The 19355-nt window shown below is 40.0% G+C and overlaps 1 protein-coding gene across 4 annotated transcripts in view; it reads right to left on the reverse strand.

Annotated features, from left to right (window-relative positions):
* Nucleotides 1-6899: 6899 nt before the first annotated feature.
* The window catches only part of slc4a2a (solute carrier family 4 member 2a), a 330719-nt gene continuing 318263 nt past the window's right edge, over nucleotides 6900-19355 (reverse strand). For all 4 annotated transcript variants that reach the window (XM_039753217.1, XM_039753219.1, XM_039753218.1 and 1 more), the window contains 4 exons: nucleotides 14944-15197; nucleotides 14104-14273; nucleotides 11025-11198; nucleotides 6900-10402 (listed from right to left, as the gene is read on the reverse strand). In XM_039753217.1, the coding sequence (XP_039609151.1) occupies nucleotides 10322-10402; nucleotides 11025-11198; nucleotides 14104-14273; nucleotides 14944-15197 (679 nt within the window). In that variant the 3' untranslated portion in view covers nucleotides 6900-10321. The remainder of the gene's footprint in view (nucleotides 10403-11024; nucleotides 11199-14103; nucleotides 14274-14943; nucleotides 15198-19355) is intronic.

A 19355-nucleotide genomic window follows, 5' to 3' on the forward strand; every position in this document is an offset into this window, starting at 1 on the left:
CTTAAAATTTGACGACATGATAAGAAATAAAATGTAATGAAAACGGAATAACTTACACGTTATTAGAGTACGTCCAAGTGCCAGTACCCTAGTAGGCCAGTAGCTTACACAGTTCGCTGCTTTTAGCAGCCACATCGTATCAACAGCACTGTTAATGTCAATTTTTGTTAGGTTACTTTTCGCCACCGACATCGTCACGAACGCCTCAAGATGTTCTTGCGCCATTGTGCTTCCCAGGCGGCTTTAGATCTTTCACACTGCACTTGCGACACCGGCAGGCAGCGTCAGCCCAATGCTCTTGTAAGGTTCAACCGGAGGAGCACTTTGTAGCAGCAGATTACAATAAAATGCATAATACATAATCTAAACTAATTATTAGTACCTTTAGATAGGAGATCAAATACATTGCGACAATGTATATACTAACCGAAATGTCGAAACAGAAATCGGCAAAAGGCAGTTTTAACCAAATCTTTCGGTGCAGCGTTGTGTACTGACAACCAAAACAACCTGATGACGTATTACGGTATATTATATAGGACTACTGTATACACATCGCAGTACCGGACAGATAATGTTTAGTAGTTTAGAAAATGAATTTTAATGTCAAACAGTACCACATTTATTTCATAAAACGGCTCGTCCATGACCAGACAACAGCCCACGGCCCACCAAGCATTGCCCTAATGGCCAGTCCGCCCCTGCCAGAACACACTAAAGCCTCAGTGGTCGCCCCAATGTGCCCCGAGCATTAGTCTTGTCGCTACGCCAGCTGTTGCACTGAGTGGTCCAGACTTCCGAATTTCAATTCAAATAGTTGTGCAAATCGAGTTCTTTATTGTCGTTGAAGGCAAATGAGAAGCTGCAGCATTTAACCGTTTCTGCCACTGGGGCTTCCCACAAGTCATCAATCAGCAGGATTACTGGTATTTGCAGGACATCTCGCTTTAAATCGGTTGTGTACTGGCGTTACGTAAAGCAAATCTCTCAACTGATCCCCAAAGCCCGCACAAACAGGCGCTTGCGAATTCACCGTTTGAAAGGCTAGAGCGGCGATTTCGTTAATGATTTGCTGCCACCTAGTGGTGGTACGGACTGAGGGCCTGTAATTGGATTTTTATTCAGCTTTCCTATTCCCAAACATCTGAACGTTGCATCAGTTGGTAAAGATCCATCCGTCATCCAACCCGCTATACCCTAACTACAGGGTCACGGGGGTCTGCTGGAGCCAATCCCAGCCAACACAGGGCGCAAGGCAGGAAACAAACCCCGGGCAGGGCGCACACACACACACACACACACACCCCAAGCACACACTAGGGACAATTCTGAATTTGTTTTCGTTAATTTTTACATTTTTTCTAAAAATGATGTATCATTTCCCAGTCGTTGCTTTGATAATAAATGCACCAAACATCTTGATATGTACTCATAAAAAATTATGAAAAAAAACTCTATTTAGAAAACTCTGTGCAAGTTCAAGTTTTTCTTTGCTATAGCAAAATACTGAACTAATGCAGTAAATGCCATCTCAGTTATTGAACTAATGCAGTAAATGCCATCTCAGTTATGCAGCAAGCAGTCACGTCACTAACTTCTGTCTGTCACCTGCACTTCATATTCAGTCAGATGCATCATTTCTGAGTCCAAAAGTAGTAGGCAACTTACATTTCTGATCATTTTAGGGAAAAACTGGAAAAGATGCATATTTTTCCATCCATTGATATCTGAATTGGTTTGGACCGACACCAGTCTCTATCTGGGTGCACATAATTTTAATTTACTTATTCTGCGCCCAGTCCGAGCCACCAGTTTATGTAATTTAGGGTGGATGTCAAATATCTGTGCACCATTGTTGAAACTTCAGCTTATCGTTGGAAAGGCTGAAATTACCACACATGTCAGACCTTTTTTTAACCTTTAATATGAACTTGCAAAACATGCAATTGTAAAATAAATGAATTTTTGGGACAAATAATTGAAACGGTCTCTGTTGTGGTTGCACGTGTTGTGTGTCTCCTTCAACTGCTACTGTGGACGCACTCTTTGCTTACAGTGGTTTGGTCAGTTTAGCACATCAGGAGTTTAACATTTGATCCAACTTCTCTGAGAGCAGGGGTGGCGAACTCCAGGGCTGGAGGGCCGCAGTGGCTACAGGTTTTCATTCTAAGCCTTTCCTAATCAGTGACCAGTTTTCACTGCTAATTAACTTTTTCCCCATCACTTTAATAGCCCTGATAGAAGAGTTCAGCCCTCTGAATTGATTCCTTTCTTCATTAAATGACAGCCAAGCAGAAGTGAGATGTAAAACGAGCTAACAGATGACCAGCTAAACTGGGGCTTCAAATTCTAACCAGTTTCATTCCAATCACTTTCTTAGTGAAAAGCCAATTCTTGCCGTTAATTAAACCCATTATTTAATTCCATGACTTGTTGCTACTCTCCTTCCGCCCCAGCACACATTTTGAAAACTGTTGTTTTTCTGTTCTTTCTAAGAGCACCGTCAAAATGGTTTGGTGATCAACCTTACCAAGACCATCACCTCTCTTTAATTTCAGATATTGTGTGATGGGCACAGGGGAGCTTGTCATGCGGTGGCTCGGTTTGTGTCTCATTATTGTTTGGCTTCTAATTAAAGAAAAAGAAACAACTTTGGGGCCCCGAGTCAAGTTAATTAAAAGAAGTAATCGGCAGCAAAAACTGGTAACTAATGAAGAAGATTGTAAAAATGAAAACCTGCAGCCCCTGCGGCACTCGAGGCCTGGAGTTCGCCACCCCTGGCTTAGAAGAATTGCTGCCATAATTCCTACAGCTCCTCTAAGGTCAGCACTGGCCTCTTGATAGTCTCCATAAAGAGGATTCTCGGCCTGATCTGTACAAAGTCCTGGGGGTACTGTATTCCTACCACTGTTTTATGGAGGACCTTCACACTGTTCCATGACATACTTAATAACTTCAAGGCTCTTTGCTGGCTCGCATCCTCTCAATAGTAAGATCATTTGTTAGATCCTTGTGCATCCTGCTTATCATCACATTAGACTGCCATGAAACCTTCAGAAAAACCCAAAAGGAACAGTTGATGTTTCTTTAGGGCTAATGAGAATCACTTCTGTGATTTGGAATATGAGAAGTTACACATGGGCGCAGCTTACTCTTCCTAAAGATTATTGTATTTTTTATTTAAAAGGTTCTGGTTTCAAACTTTTATGTAAATGGCTGGGTTTTAAATAAGGAGGTTTGATAGCCACTGTATGCACAACTTTGGGTCGTGGAAGGAAAGCAGAGTGACGAGAGCAAGCCCAGGGAGACGTGCCTTGTCCTCACAGACAGCCCCTTCCTAGCACATTAATCAGTAAAATGTCTGTCAAACATTACATGTGCTTTTGAACCCTGAGACGAGTTATTTTTAATGTGTTTAATGAAATAAATCATTGCTTACAGGATTTTGTGATGTGAAGTTTTAAAAAGGTTGATTTGAAAGAAAAAGGGGTGCAGATTTGATCCCACCACTGGCTCAGCCCTGAGGTCCCCTGCTAGATGTGCTCCCGGTATTCAGTTTTATTTTATTGATAACGCTCTAAGACTGGCCTGTGCTCTGGGGCCATTTTCACTGTGACATCGGTGCTGTGGTTGAAATGAGGCTCATTGTAGCCCTCGACTCCTCCGCCACTCTCTGTGCCTCCTGTTTTTGTGGCAGTCAATACTAGGATGCTTTTGCAACAAGACTGCCATAAACTAAAACATTTTTCTAATTTAATTTGCAAGCCTGCAAAAGTCAGCAGAATTTTTTTTTATTTATAAGAAAACATAATAGCAGGCTGTATTATTGGCAAAATCGGCAAATTAAATATTCCAGGAAATGCTAAATGGGAGATAATATCCACTTGTCACTTCATCTCTAGGATTTGCATCAGATGGGAGGATTATTTTATAAATTAGTGTTCTTTAATTTCTCGACAAGTACATAGTATCCACCTTAATAAAAAGAGAGGTGTCTGTGTGTCATTCCAATATTTGGCACATCATAACTATCAACACTGCTTTTACAAATCCCATCCCAAATGGCACAGAACAGAGGCATATGCATTACATGCTGCGCTGCAAACGGTAACACGGAGGTCGACGTTCATTAGGCAGATTTCAACCTGGCAGGCAGCACAGCTAGTTCACAATAATCTGGTGGACGGCCGCCACAATAGACCAGCCCTTATTGCCACCAGCAGTCGGCGGACTCTGATGCATTGGAAAATATAAGAAATGAATTTTTTGCATCTTGTGCACTGCATGGAAAACATGTATACAGTATGTATGTCATCTTATCTGTAGCTTCCAAGAAATCGCAGGAGAGGTCCTGTTCTGCTGCAATGAAGGCAGGATAAGGCGGGCGACAGTAGACAGTAAGGAGCCGTCCAGAGGGCAGTGAAGGGCTGCTGCTGTTGGTGGGCCTTGAGCAATGGTGGCTGAAGGCAAGCTGCCTAGGTGTTTGACCCAGTCTCTCAGGCGAGGCCTAAGATCTGAATCTGGAAGAGGCTTTTAAGGGGACTGGAGGATCCTTAGTTGTGTCTATTTACAAGATTTTATACGAACGCTCACTTAATGTAACTGGCTCTCGTGTTTTAATAAATGCCTTGCACCTTACACCTTGTGTTTCCTCACCTGCTGCTGGCACACCTCAGTTTATGACTAGCAACGTCTGGGTGCAGGATGAGTGTGCCAGCTATGGGCAGTAGAACATGCGCTCAGAGACAGAGACAGAGCAACCCAAATCTTGTTTGGCTATTCCCAGAAAACAGAATTAGACCAGGCAGTAGATAAGAGACTTTTTATTTTTGTTCACAAGGGAGAAATTTGTTTTTTTACAGAAGCTCATTAAATAAAGTTGCAAAGTCAATATTTGTTTCTATTTGTAATTTTACTGTATTAGTTCTCCTTTTACTGTCTACTCTAATGATTAATTAGTGATCAACTGGTTCAGTAATCCAGCAAAGATCCTAATACGCCATTAAATGGGGCTAAATGTCAGAGAGAATGTGTGACTAGACTGTTTCTCATGTTCTTCATAATAACTACACTGCCTGGCCAAAAAAAAAGGTCACACACTCTAATATTTCGTTGGACCGCCTTTAGCTTTGATTACGGCACACATTCGCTGTGGCATTGTTTCGATAAGCTTCTGCAATGTCACAAGATTTAGTTCCATCCAGTGTTGCATTAATTTTTCACCAAGATCTTGCATTGATGATGGTCGAGTCTGACCGCTGCACAAAGCCTTCTGCAGCACATCCCAAAGATTCTCAATGGGGTTAAGGTCTGGACTCTGTGGTGGCCAATCCATGTGTGACAATGATGTCTCATGCTCCCTGAACCACTCTTTCACAATTTGAGCCCAATGAATCCTGGCATTGTCATCTTGGAATATGCCCGTGCCATCAGGGAAGAAAAAATCCATTGATGGAATAACCTGGTCATTCAGTATATTCAGGTAGTCAGCTGACCTCATTCTTGGAGCACATACTGTTGCTGAACGTAGACCTGACCAACTGCAGCAACCCCAGATCATAGTACTGCCCCCACAGGTTGGTACAGTAGGCACTAGGCATGATGGGTGCATCACTTCAACTGCCGCTCTTCTTACGCCAATCACTCTGGAACAGGGTAAATCTGGACTCATCAGACTACATGACCTTCTTCCATTGCTCCAGAGTCCAATCTTTATGCTCCCTAGCAAACTGAAGCCTTTTTTTCCGGTTTGCCTCACTGATTAGTGGTTTTCTTACGGCTACACAGCTGTTCAGTCCCAATCCCTTGAGTTCCCGTCCCGTTCTACTGTTGTTTTTCTTCAATTTGATTTCACCAAACATTTAAGTGATCGCCGATCACGATCATTCAGGATTTTTTTTCCGGCCACATTTCATCTTCAAAGACGATGGGTCCCCACTGTCCTTCCAGTTTTTAATAATGCGTTGGACAGTTCTTAACCCAATTTTAGTAGTTTCTGCAGTCTCCTTAGATGTTTTCTCTGCTTGATGCATGCCAATGATTTGAGCCTTCTCAAACAGACTAACATCTTTTCCACGACCACGAGATGTGTCTTTCTACATGGTTGTTTAAGAAATGAGAAGCAACTCATTGCACCAGTTGGGGTTAAATAACGTGTTGCCAGCTGAAAGATAATCGTCCATGCAGTAATTATCCAATAGGAGGCTCGGATCTATTTGCTTAGTTAAATCCAGGTGGTGACTTTTTTTTTGGCCAGGCAGTGTATTTGTGCTAATAACTGAAATAAGCACTGAACCTCGATTGCAAGTTGTGTTTTGATGGAGGTAAAACTTCCAAGTTGATGGCATCTACCATCTTCCTAAAGCCTTCTGAAAACTCATTTGACTTGGATAAACAACAGAGGAGATTTCCAACACCAACAGTGGACCATTCATTCAAAATGTCTTCAGTTAAACTGATCACATTCTAAACAAATAGCTGCTTCTGGGACTTACTGTTTTCATCATCTGCCACTTTCACCCTGAACTGAATATGTGATGGCCAGAAAGAAGCCTTCTTTTCCACGAATACGGATTGCCATCTAGGGGGAAAGCATGATTTCTCTATTTTGTGCTGTGCAAGTCAAAGGGAATCCCAGTGTGTGCAGTCATAGAACACGAGGGTATTAAACAGGGGCCTGAACTTTAGTGAAGAGCCTCCTATCGCCATCTTGACGCTATCAACACCTCCGGCTGAACTCGTACGTTTCCTCTGACTATGAATCCATTGCTGTGTCAGTGCACCATTTCTCTGACTGACTTACCTAATAGTATGTGAAACAGTACAGCCAAGGAAGGATCCATTAGTATACATTAAAAGAAAGGAAAAAGAAAAAAATTGACCAATAAATAGAAAATGTGTTTATTGTCATTTTGTTGTTTTTTTTATTAAATAGATATATACAGAACAGCTTTAGCAAGAAGCCAACAACCTTACAAGAAATCTACAAAATCTAAGTTATGAAAAGTTAAATTAGAAATGATTCATATAACAGGAAAAACCTAGAAAGTCAAAGCCCAGACTGTTAGGAACGGCTTTGGTGTAAGGCACACTAACAGGTCACAGTAGCAACAAACGTACGTACTGTGCTAAAAAACACAACCGCTTAGGCATACAGCACTTCTTATACGTATTGGCACCTCTTTTATAAAATGCCGAGCTGACAAAAGCATACTGTTGATTAGATACAGTTAAACTTTTTAGACATCTTGATTTTTTTAATATCCATACATGTAAGCAGATAAAATACTTGTAATTAAACACAATAAACTAACACTATAAAGCCCAGGTCTGAGATAAACAAGAGAAAGAACCCTAATATGTGAGAGCTAAACATGATTTGGATTCCAGTGATACATAATTGTGTTTTTTTAGTGCCCACAGAGGTTGGGTCGGCAACACATACAGTTAAGTGTGAAGCAGAAAGACAAAGAAGTAAACGTCCAAACACAACATTATATGTCACCTCGGGTGATGGCTGGTGGAATTCTTGGGGAGGAATAAGAGAATGAAGTCCTCGACATACTCAGAATGAACACAAGGCTCTGACCATGTCGACTTTCTACAGAATAAAGGCCTCACTTTATAGTAAGACCTGCAACACGCTCCTTCTCTTTGACAGGGTGGTAATCTTTCCAGTGCTGCAGTCACAACTTTTGTCCTTCATTTTTCTTTCATTGTGCGGTTGTCAACCATAAAGTGCCACAGAATTAACATATTAAGCAGCATTTATATATTTTTTATGTTCTACCACAGGTACACAAATATAAAAAGGAGTGATTTACTATCAGAACCTTCTCTGACATTTACGTAGGCCTTATTGCAGAATGAAAAATGTAAGAGTCAAAGTCATTTCTTTCACACCCTTTCTGACGTTCACAACTGGCCAGTGACCGATGACGTGTAAGGTTTGATATTCTTTTTGCTCAGATTTGTGCTCTGTTCTGCGTTTTTATCCATTTTGCAAGTATTGCATTTGTCCCCTAAGCAATGCCAGCCTTGCAGAGTTGATGAATCGGTCGCCACATAGATACGCAATGTAAAATAAAGATTTAGATACACAAACAGAAGCTGAACTTGACCCACAAATGGGGGGAGCTGAACAAACGGAAGAGATCACTAACTTTAAAACAGAGTCTGTAGCGCCAATTGAGCTGTTAGGTGTCTCGCTAATAGTTTTTTTTTTTTCTGTTAATTTTAATAACAATTAAAATGGCAGCTGAACATCTCTGAGAAGCTGGTCTCAAGAGATTTTTTTAATGTACCACGTAAAATCACAAACATTTCTTCCAGCCTAGGGCTGATGTTTTTGGTCTGCACAAATTACAATAGAAAGAAAAACACAAATTCAATAGTATTTTCATTTCAAAATAAAATTGCTTGACACAAAGACTAACAGTAAATGATTCATTTATTTATACTGTTCTTTTATGTACATCGACCAAACATCTACTAACAACTAAGAAAAGAATCGAGTAAAAAGGAAATTATAGACAGCCACTATATGCTCCCCAAGGGGGTGGACTGCCGGAAAAATTTAAAGGCTGTCCATTATTTAAGCTAAAATAAAAAAAAAAAAAAAAAAAAAAAATAATGACTTTAGCCTTTTGAGGAAACTTGGCATTTTCGATGCATATATTAGTGTATTCGGCCAAAGGGAGACTTGCAGCCAAAATGTGATTGTCTGCTTCAGTGACATAAGAAACATCTTTGAAAACGCAACGTCCTATATATCAAGAAGTAGGGAAGTGAAGTAACTGCCTTTGACAGTCTGCCAAACCGTCCGGAGGCCAGCGTTTAAATAGGACCGTCCTGAAGTGGCCACGGATCAATGTGAGCTAACCAAAGACCACTGGGTGGTTTCAGTGCACAAACTCATTAGTTGTAACACGTCTTTTCCTCACACAAATCAACAAGCAGTCATTGTTGATTGCCTTTTTTTATCACTGGTACATGTCAAAGAGAATTTAAAAATATTAAATGGTGCACTCTCTTCTTTCACTGCTCTAGAGGTACGATATGCTGTATATGCACCACATTATAAACTGAAGGGTTGGGGGCACCATTTGTTGTGGACTCCGTATATCAAACACGTCACCGCTGTAACAGACAGGCTCTTTGGTATACTTGCTGCGTGATGTTAATCAGCATCTTATCATCTTAGGCTGCAGGTTCGGTTTGGACAAGACCGTCTCGAGCGCCTCGAGTACATGAGGTTTTGAGTGAAGACTGGCCGAGTAGTGTCATCAATGCAGTGTTTTAAACTACAGGCTTCGCTTGGAATGATCACAGAGTAAAACAGCACAGATGAGACGCAGCTTGAAATACAAGAAAGAAGCTGAGCACCATAGCTGATTTAAACTAACCTACTGTCCACCGGTGGTCTTTACTGTCGTCTTCAGCCAAGGACACTGCCCTTCCAATGAAAATCAAGGACACTAGTTACAAACCAAAAAATGTGTTTCTCATCTATAATGAATGAAGTTTTCCTCTCTTTTATTTGTGTTTTTAAATAAAAGCATCTAGTTTAATGTGTCGTTTTTTTTTTTTTTTGCAGGAGCCAACTCTACAGCTTGTATCTTTTTAAACCGACTTACTATCCATCCCATTCATTTCTGAACCCTGTGTCATGAAGAAATAAAAACTGCACCATTACAGAAACGAGACAAGGACACTGTTACCCAAAGTTCCATTTTCTTCACCTGACACACCACAGTTGGCATGACACATGACAGAAAGTGAACTAGACAGCCCACAACATAATTATAAAAATTAAAACCTTGATAGAGCATAGCTATTTGGTATCTGGCCGAAAATACAGCATCTGCACCAGCGTTACCAGCTTAATCATCTAAAAAAAATACTGCATTTAACAGGGAAAAAAGTGATAATCTGGTTTCTTTTGTTAAGCTGAACTAAACTAAGGGGAGTTCAGCCTATGTGGACTCCAGATGTCAGTTGTACAAATCTCTGCAGAAAAATGTGGATCGATACTCTACATCTTCATCTTTAAATTCGGCCTTACAATTCATTTTGGCATTAAATAAGCTTTAAATTACATTGGAAACATTTGTTTCTTTGTTGTGCAGCCAAGGACAGCCAGTCAATCACCAACTTCGAAGGATGTTCAGTAGACACTCAAGCCATGCCTGCACAGAAGGCAAGCACCCTTTGCAGTCCATCCTGTTCCCAACATTTCCTTCCACCCAAATGGCAGGTTGTTCCTTGGCATATTTTTGAGAGAGATGGCAGAAAGTGAGTGTTAACCTTGGAAGTTTGGAGCTCAAACTGGCATGGGCATTTCATTATACTCATCTTGTCCCTGTTTCTCGTCAAAGGTGGGCTCTGCCTCATCAGCATCCAGCTATGTGAAAAAATGAGATAAAGCAGAGAAGAGAACTCCATTACTAATACACACTGAACATCACCTAATAATAACACAAATACCACAGTGCAGCTACATGCCTGAAATGAAGTTTCAACACTACTGCACTATATACACTACTACAAAACTGTACATAGCACTGTTATGCACTACAGTGTGTTGTTTCATCCATCCATCCTTTTGTTTACCTGCTTACTAGGAGCAGGATCTTGGAGAAACTAGACCCGTCCTCAACAAGTATTGGGTGTAAGGCACGAACAAACCCTGGCTGAGGTGCCAGGTCTGTTATTTGATGTCATTTGTAAAAACCAAGTCAACCTGATCTCCAGAAGACAAAGAAGACATTTACTTCTGCTTCATTTTCTTTATACTACAGTTGAAAACTGAAAGACCAACAGTGATGCGCTGGATCAAAATCCACAAAGTAGGCTGAAATAAATACTGACATTAAAGGAGAAAATCCTTGAAAGAAATTAAACGTCTGCTTTGGGCACAATCCATTTTTATGTGGAGTCATAAGTCGCAAATGGGTGGGTTTCAGCTTCAACTTGGGCTCCCCGAAGTGAAACTTAGCTGACTTTATATATGAAGTTGTACTTACACATTTCATTTCTCGGTCTGTGAAGATGCGTGTCAGCAGAAACATCTTTACAGGCACAGTCATAATGAGGACAAAGGGGAATGCCAGTGAAGCCACTGTAGCCATGACCGCCCATAATACAGCAAGACAGACCATCTGTATGCCAGTGAAGAGGTGCATTCGCAGGGTCCGCACCTAAAAGATGCAAGCAAAAATAGGGTACTTAATTCTGTGCCAAAAAATAAAGAAACAGAACATTTTTTTAAATGAATTCTTGAAATAAATTACAAGACTAAAGTAAGGAGTGGAATTAAATTTTCCCTGTTTTGTACAACTACCAGATGCAGACAGAAGGCAGCACATTACAAACTCCTTCAAATTGCTTAAGATACCATTCTTTCTAGCACAAGTACCACCTTTTAATTACAGGGGGTCCTCAGGTTACGACACAGCTCCGTTCCTACAACAGTGATGTAACTGAAATTTTGATGCAAGTCGAAACTCACCCTAACCTAAGTCGGTTACCTAACCTAACACATTTGCAAAACCATAATCTAGAACATAAAAACACAACTAAGCCACAGAAAAAGTAAAATGACATAAATATACTGTACTGTACTAAGAAAAAAATGAGTGTAAAAAATAATTCTTACCTTTATTCCTTCTCACGTCTCAATTTTTTTAAAAGTTTTTATGGGAGTAAGTGTTGTAAACTCGAAACGTTGTATGTCGAGACGTTGTAACCCAAGGACCCCCTGTACTCATAATTTAACCTCTAAAGTACTGTATGTGCAGTTACTGGCTATGCTCTTAATCATATCATAACAACCTTCTTCCTAAAGGCCATGTCATATTACAAGACTTTTCCAGCATTTTTTCAGTTAACGCCTTCATTAATAATTTTAAAGAGTCGGAAGCAGTCGTGTAATGCAACATACCCAGTGACTCCAAAAAGTCTGTGAATCACTCAGATAAAAACAAATAGGTTTGACTTGGTCTTTAGTCACAGGGGTGGGCTTCTGTGAGCATGAGAGCCAACAACCAATGAATGCTCAACCAGGCAGTACAATTCATTTAATGTATTAACAACAAATAAGATGCACGGGTGCTTTTGATTTCACTTAAAGAAGAGAAGCTCATCTGTTAAGACATCTCATGTTTTACATTCCACAACTGAATGGAAAAAAGGAAAGAAAAATGGCCAGAGACTGTGGCTGAGGCAGCAGACTACTGGCTGCCACAGAATGGGGTGAGCTCAACTGTGCTGGAAGACTGAAAATTACAGCTCATGTCTTGCAACGTGTCAGTCGTTTAAAGTGACATGGGTCCAGCAACATGTTCAGCAACTGTGGTTGGCAAATCTGACTTGCTCCATGGTGTAGAAGCAGTGTGATGCGACATCTGATTTAGTTATTTTCTATTGAGTAAAAGAGTGCTGACCTCCCTGCTCTGTGAGCAGCTTTGTGGGCATCAACGCAACCTTAACTGCTAGTGTCTTTTTCTGAAGTTAGAGTTGTACAGAATAATTGGCTTAGATTTCTCTCTTTGTTATTACTAAATAATCTGTTTTCGTGGTCACTGTAACAAGGTTGATGTGCAAAGTTTTGTCTTTTGCCACCTTCATGTCTGTGGTTTACACATATATGAAGACAACAAATGGCAAAAATATTTTACAACAACTGAGTATTTTGCTTTTTCAGCATAATTTTTCCAGGCAATAGCAATCCCTTTTTCAATACTTATTAATGGTTCGAGTGTGCACTGCAGTTTTGGAATGGACAAGATGTGGGGATTCGCCTGAATGTAACCAATGCACACTCGGAATTTCCTTCAGAAGTATAAAAGGATAATGGATGATTGCCTTGTCTATGCCTGGGCATCGTGTGCGTTTGTGTCTATGCTCATGTCTGAAAGCCAGACATACGCCCAAGGCAACAGCAGCAGCCTTTGTTTTATTCATCAAATCGTATAATGAAGATATCCATCCATCATCCAACCCTCTAAATCCTAACTACATGGTCACGGGGGTCTGCTGGAGCCAATCCCAGCCAACACAGGGCACAAGGCAGGAAACAAACCTTAGGCAGGGCGCCAGGTCTACAGTGATCTCATTATCAAGTAAAACAAAAAGTTAAGCTTCATTCACGTATCCAAAAGATTGACCCTTTTGTTTAAAAAAAAAAAAAAAAAATACATACTCAACTCAGTTACTTCTTAAACTTTAAAATGTCCCAAAACTAACGTACTTTGCCAAAAATAGCATATACTGTAACTGTTTGCAGGAACCAATCATGCTCATAGTGTGAAGTGAGAACAGACAGGATGAACGGTTTTCTTATGGATTCTCACTTGACAATGGAGTTTTTATTTATTTATTATTATTTTTAGGCCATTCACTACCTGTGTGGAGTTTGCATGTTCTCTCCTTATGTGAATGGGGCTTATACCACAATGTAAATATGTGCTTGTTACTTTAGATCAATTAGTAACAGTAAATTACCTTGCTATGTGAATCAATGTGCCGAGTTCTGTTTGGATCTTGTTTTGCACTCAGTACAGCTGAGAGAGGCCTTGGCCTTTTGTAAACACAAACTGGACTAAACAGATCTGAATGTGGAGGGGTCGAAGGACTAAGTTTCAACATAAAGTGCAAAACTTTCCTGAAGAGAGCCTCATTGAAATTAGTATTGTTTTTACACACTGTACAATGTCTTTTTTTACATAATTCTTCAATAATACGTGATATGCAGGTTAGATGAGAGCATACATTGCATTTATTTTAAAGCTGCATTTCCAAAAAATGTTATTTTTGTTTCCCCCATCACTTAAATACCACTGAAGCCTCTTTTTGGATACCTGCATCATGCTGAAGCAATTCCTCTATTCATCTTTTCACTAGGATCATAACTGGCTGTTACTATGTGCTAGTCCTCCTTGGCTTCTATCACATGGGAGATTTACCAAAGACTGAGCCAAATACCTAGCTACAAGGCTGTAAGAGCCATCTCTCTGATGAGAAACTCCCAAAATAGCTGTCCTATTATTTTACTCTTAACTTAAACAAACACCGTAGCAATACAACAGAAGGATGAAATTGAACCTTTCTGACGTAGGTGTGATCAGGGTGGTACTTTGGTGGCATAAGTAGCAGCATAATGCGATCATATAACTGTATGCCATTGAGAGAAGTCACTCCCATATATAGGAAAATTCCAAAGAGGACAGCGATGGGGATCTGCTTCAGGAGATTTCCAATCACAATGGACAAACCTGGGAGACAGAAATACAAGAAAGATGGTTACAATTCAAACTCCGGGGCAGTGGTACATACCCAGAACTGGCTTGGAACTATCAGTGTAATTTTTCAAGGCGGGGAGAAAGTGTTTGGGAGTGGAAAACTTCAGTTTTTTTATAACATTACTCTTAACATTAACTTTTAACAAGTAATAAAGTAAAAATCCCAAAATGAATTGTCAAAATGTTACTGCCGATTTCTTAATGAATTGTATGGCTTAAGCTAACTGACATGCAGTTATCACAATTAACTTCTTCATCACAGAATTTAGTACTAAATCAGCATGGTGTCAGAATACAGAAGGAGGTGGAATGAACAAGTATCCATTGCTGAAAACCTCATACGTATTTAACACACTTCATAAAGTGTTATACAGCAAGTTAAAATTTTTTACAACTTTGCTGTTTGGGCCACAGATATTTTCACATACAAAGAAAATTGCTGTTACCATGTACTAAATAATAACAATCATTTATATAAAATATCCCACTAACACATATTTGGCATGTTGCAAATATACATCTTTATGTCATCATCATCATCGTCATTATTGGAAAATAAACATTTAAAAACATCCTAAACTTTTAGAAATTTTTTTTCAGGATCCAGATGGGAACAAAATTAAATAAATCTGGTATGACATACCAACAAGAATAGCTACAAGGAGGCCTGTCACCCTCTGTTCCTTGACCTCCTGAATTTTGGGCTTGTCCCCAGGAGCCACAGCTTTGCTCATAACAGTAAGTGCATTGGCATGCGTGACGGAGCGGACAGTGGCAGCGGCAAGCCAGGGCAAGCCAAACAAGGCACAAAAACCTCCCATGGCTACAATGAGAAGCAGGTCCAAATGGAAGCCAGAGCCTTTCACTAGCATTCTTTCCTTCTTGCTGATGATCAAACTGGAACAGAGAGAAAATACATTTATGAGGACGCAAGAAAGCAAGTAAGGTACAGTGGACACAGTAGAAGAGCTTACTCATTACTCCCTAGCATTCAAACAAAATTGTTAGAAAATTACACCACGTAAATCATTGCCTGATTTTTGCAGGGGGATCACGCCAACGTGGAATTTTCAAAGAACAATACAGGATCCTTATATGTTACTTCTCTTAAATTTATTAGTTGACATTTACATTTCAATCACTGAAAAATAAGTTATGCTTAATCAGCAATATCAAAATCTAAACACTAACACCACAAACACCAAATTAACACAGAAGCACAGAAATTCTTCAGGATACATTAATTTTCACCAACTGTTTAAAGTGACCTTTCTACAAACTCATTTCAAATCAACTTTATCAACAGGTCATTTTATTAGGTATCTATTGTCTGCTGTTATCAGAGTGATGTTTGCATTTACACATTTATGAAACATTAGTTGAATAATAGCATTTACTAAAAAGCAAAATATAATTAAATATTTTCTATTATTCCAGAACACCAGTAAAAACAATCTTCGGTGTTTGTACTTGTGATCAGACCTTTGCTAGCAAACTATAAATGAAAAGATTAATTTTTCTTGCTACAGGCTATGAAGTTGTTGATTTTCTTATTTTGCTTTGCTAATTAGCAAATGATACATCTTCCCATTACCACTCACAGCTCAGCTTATTGAAAAGTCACATCACCCTCTCAAAGTGTACAAACAGCTTGTATTTTTACTACTGAATGCATCAGATACAGGTCAAACATCATGTAAAACGGATGTTAATTTCAGTATAACAAACTTTGTTTTGAACAAGATAATAATGAGATGCAAAAATACTTAATGCCACACTTAGACTTTTGCCTAGTTTTAGGAAACCTTCAACAGACAGTCTCTTTCTAGGTAGACCTAAAGAAAGTGACAGTCTGTTGCAAAACTTCTAATCCTGGGCAGTCTCAGCGAGGCTCAGCACAAGTGTAGGAGAGACATCATACACATACGGTGCATCCGGAAAGTATTCACAGCGCATCACTTTTTCCACATTTTGTTATGTTACAGCCTTATTCCAAAATGGATTACATTCATTTTTTGTCCTCAGAATTCTACACACAACACCCCATAATGACAACGTGAAAAAAGTTTACCTGAGGTTTTTGCAAATTTATTAAAAATAAAAAAAACCTGAGAAATCACATGTACATAAGTATTCACAGCCTTTGCTCAATACTTCATCGATGCACCTTTAGCAGCAATTACAGCCTCAAGTCTTTTTGAATATGATGCCACAAGCTTGGCACACCTATCCTTGGCCAGTTTCGCCCATTCCTCTTTGCAGCACCTCTCAAGCTCCATCAGGTTGGATGGGAAGCGTTGGTGCACAGCCATTTTAAGATCTCTTCAGAGATGTTTAATCAGATTCAAGTCTGGGCTCTGGCTGGGCCACTCAAGGACATTCACAGAATTGTCCTGAAGCCACTCCTTTGATATCTTGGCTGTGTGCTTAGGGTCGTTGTCCTGCTGAAAGATGAACCGTCACCCCAGTATAAGGTCAAGAGCTCTCTGGAGCAGGTTTTCATCCAGGATATGTCTGTACATTGCTGCAGTCATCTTTCCCTTTATTCTGACTAGTCTCCCAGTTCCTGCCGCTGAAAAACATCCCCACAGCATGTTACTGCCACCACCATGTTTCACTGTAGGGATGGTATTGGCCTGGTGATGAGCGGTGCCTGGTTTCCTCCAAACGTTGTAGCGGGGCTACATAGTAGTAATAGTGTTTGTGTTTGTACCATGTGCGTCTTGTTTCCATCGTCCCGTTTACTGTTTGTGTGTGTCAGTGAATGCCGTCCCCGTAAAGGGGGACGGATGATGGAAGGAGACCGCAGCCCCAAACCTGGAAAACACCGGTTTTCAATCAATCAATAACAATCATCACAGGACTATAAAAATCCTATCAAGAGGGAACAAAGGGGAGAGAAACAAGGAAAAAGGAGGAGAGAGAGAAGGAGACTTTCATTATACGACCACGAACCACCTGTACCTGCTGTATTCCACATCGCGCAATTCTATCCAGTTTGTTTTTCATTCCGCCGGACCCACTCCAACATCCTCATCACGAGAGACCCCGGGGTCGGATCATTTTCCACCACCGCCGAGGATACATGGTGAGGCTGTTCCATCTTGTTCCAGGAATTGCAAACACTCCATATATCGGTTAACCAGTCATCTGCATTCAGGACAATTGTTACTCGGACTCAAGTTCACGACCGTTCATTTCCGTGCTTCATTCATTCTTTTTTGGTATTTGTGTTGTTTGTTATATGTTACAAGGGCAAGGGAGGGGTTGTTATATTCATATAGGGATTTGTCACGGTGTTGCTTTGGAGGAGGGATAGTTATAATTTATTTAGCTTTTCTGTTTCATTTAATACAATTTATCAGTTTAAGTTTACATATCTGCTTTTCTTTTGTGCTTATTTACACCGTCGATTGTGGGGGAAAGGTTTAATTTGTTAAAGGTACGGCTTGATTAGATTTAACCTCAGCAATTAATCCAGGCCACAGGTCTTGGAGGTGTAGCTGCCGGCCGGGTAAGGGGTCGGCCGTTACAACGTGACGGCTGGCATTCATACCAAAGAGTTCAATCTTTGTCTCATCAGACCAGAGAATTTTGTTTCTCATGGTCTGAGAGTCGTTCAGGTGCCTTTTGGAAAACTCCAGGTGGGCTGCCATGTGCCTTTTACTAAGGAGTGGCTTCTGTCTGGCCACTCTAAAATACAGGCCTGATTGGTGGATTGCTGCAGAGATGGTTGTCTTTCTGGAAGGTTCTCCTCTCTCCACAGAGGACCTCTGGAGCTCTGACAGAGTGACCATTGGGTTCTTGGTAACCTCCCTGACTAAGGCCCTTCTCCCCCGATCGCTCAGTTTAGATGGCCAGCCAGCTCTAGGAAGAGTCCTGGTGGTTTCGAACTTCTTCCACTTACGGATGATGGAGGCCACTGTGCTCATTGGGACCTTCAAATCAGCAGAAATTTTTCTGTAACCTTCCACAGATTTGTGCTTCGAGACAATCCTGTCTCAGAGGTCTACAGACAATTCCTTTGACTTCATGCTTGGTTTGTGCTCTGACATGAACTGTCAACTGTGGGACCTTATATAGACAGGTGTGTGCCTTTCCAAATCATGTCCAATCAACTGAATTTACCACAGTTGGACTCCAATTAAGCTGCAGAAACATCTCAAGGATGATCAGGGGAAACAGGATGCACCTGAGCTCAATTTTGAGCTTCATGGTAAAGGCTGTGAATACTTATGCACATGTGCTTTCTCAATTTTTTTTATTTTTAATAAATTTGCAAAAATCTCAAGTAAACTTTTTTCACATCATTATGGAGTGTTGTGTGTAGAATTCTGAGGAAAAAAATGAATTGACTCCATTTTGGAATAAAGCTGTAACATAACAAAATGTGGTAAAAGTGATGCGCTGTGAATACTTTCCGGATGAACTGTAGCTGAATTCTGAGTCAGTGTTCTACCGAGCATTCACGAGGGTAGCTGTTTCATGTGTGGATACTGTGCTATTTGAGTTTCATGAACAAAAAAAAAGTGAGAAATGGCATCAGTTTACACTGAAAGAAAGTTTAACAATCACAGAAAAAGTTGCTTCTGGAATGAAGAAAAATGACATAGCGAAAGCATTCGGAATTGTGCCTTCAGCACTGCAAACAATTTTGAAAGATCAAAAAAAAAAAAAAAAACAAACAGTAGACAAAGTTAAAGATCGGGTGTTAAGACCTGAACAAAAAAAAAAAAAAATAGTGTGTTTGTATTTCTATACAAAAAAAAAGGTTACATCTAATGTCTATTTTCATTCTGTATTCATACTTGTATTTCCAATTAATAAAAAATTTATATCTAATGTCTTATTTTCACATAAAATATTTTTTGCAGTTCAAGAAGCATTTATTTTTTTCATACACGTATTGTCAAACCTGGTTAGTTGCAGGAGAGACAGGGGAGTCCAGGTTGGGTTTTAAATGTTGTAAACATCATGCAATAAGCATGTTACATGGTAAGACAAAGCAGAACAGCTATGGAGCTGTCCTTGAGGTGCTGCGGTTAGAGATGCTAA

This window comes from Polypterus senegalus, chromosome 5, assembly GCF_016835505.1.
Source record: "Polypterus senegalus isolate Bchr_013 chromosome 5, ASM1683550v1, whole genome shotgun sequence".
Taxonomy (NCBI): domain Eukaryota; kingdom Metazoa; phylum Chordata; class Cladistia; order Polypteriformes; family Polypteridae; genus Polypterus; species Polypterus senegalus.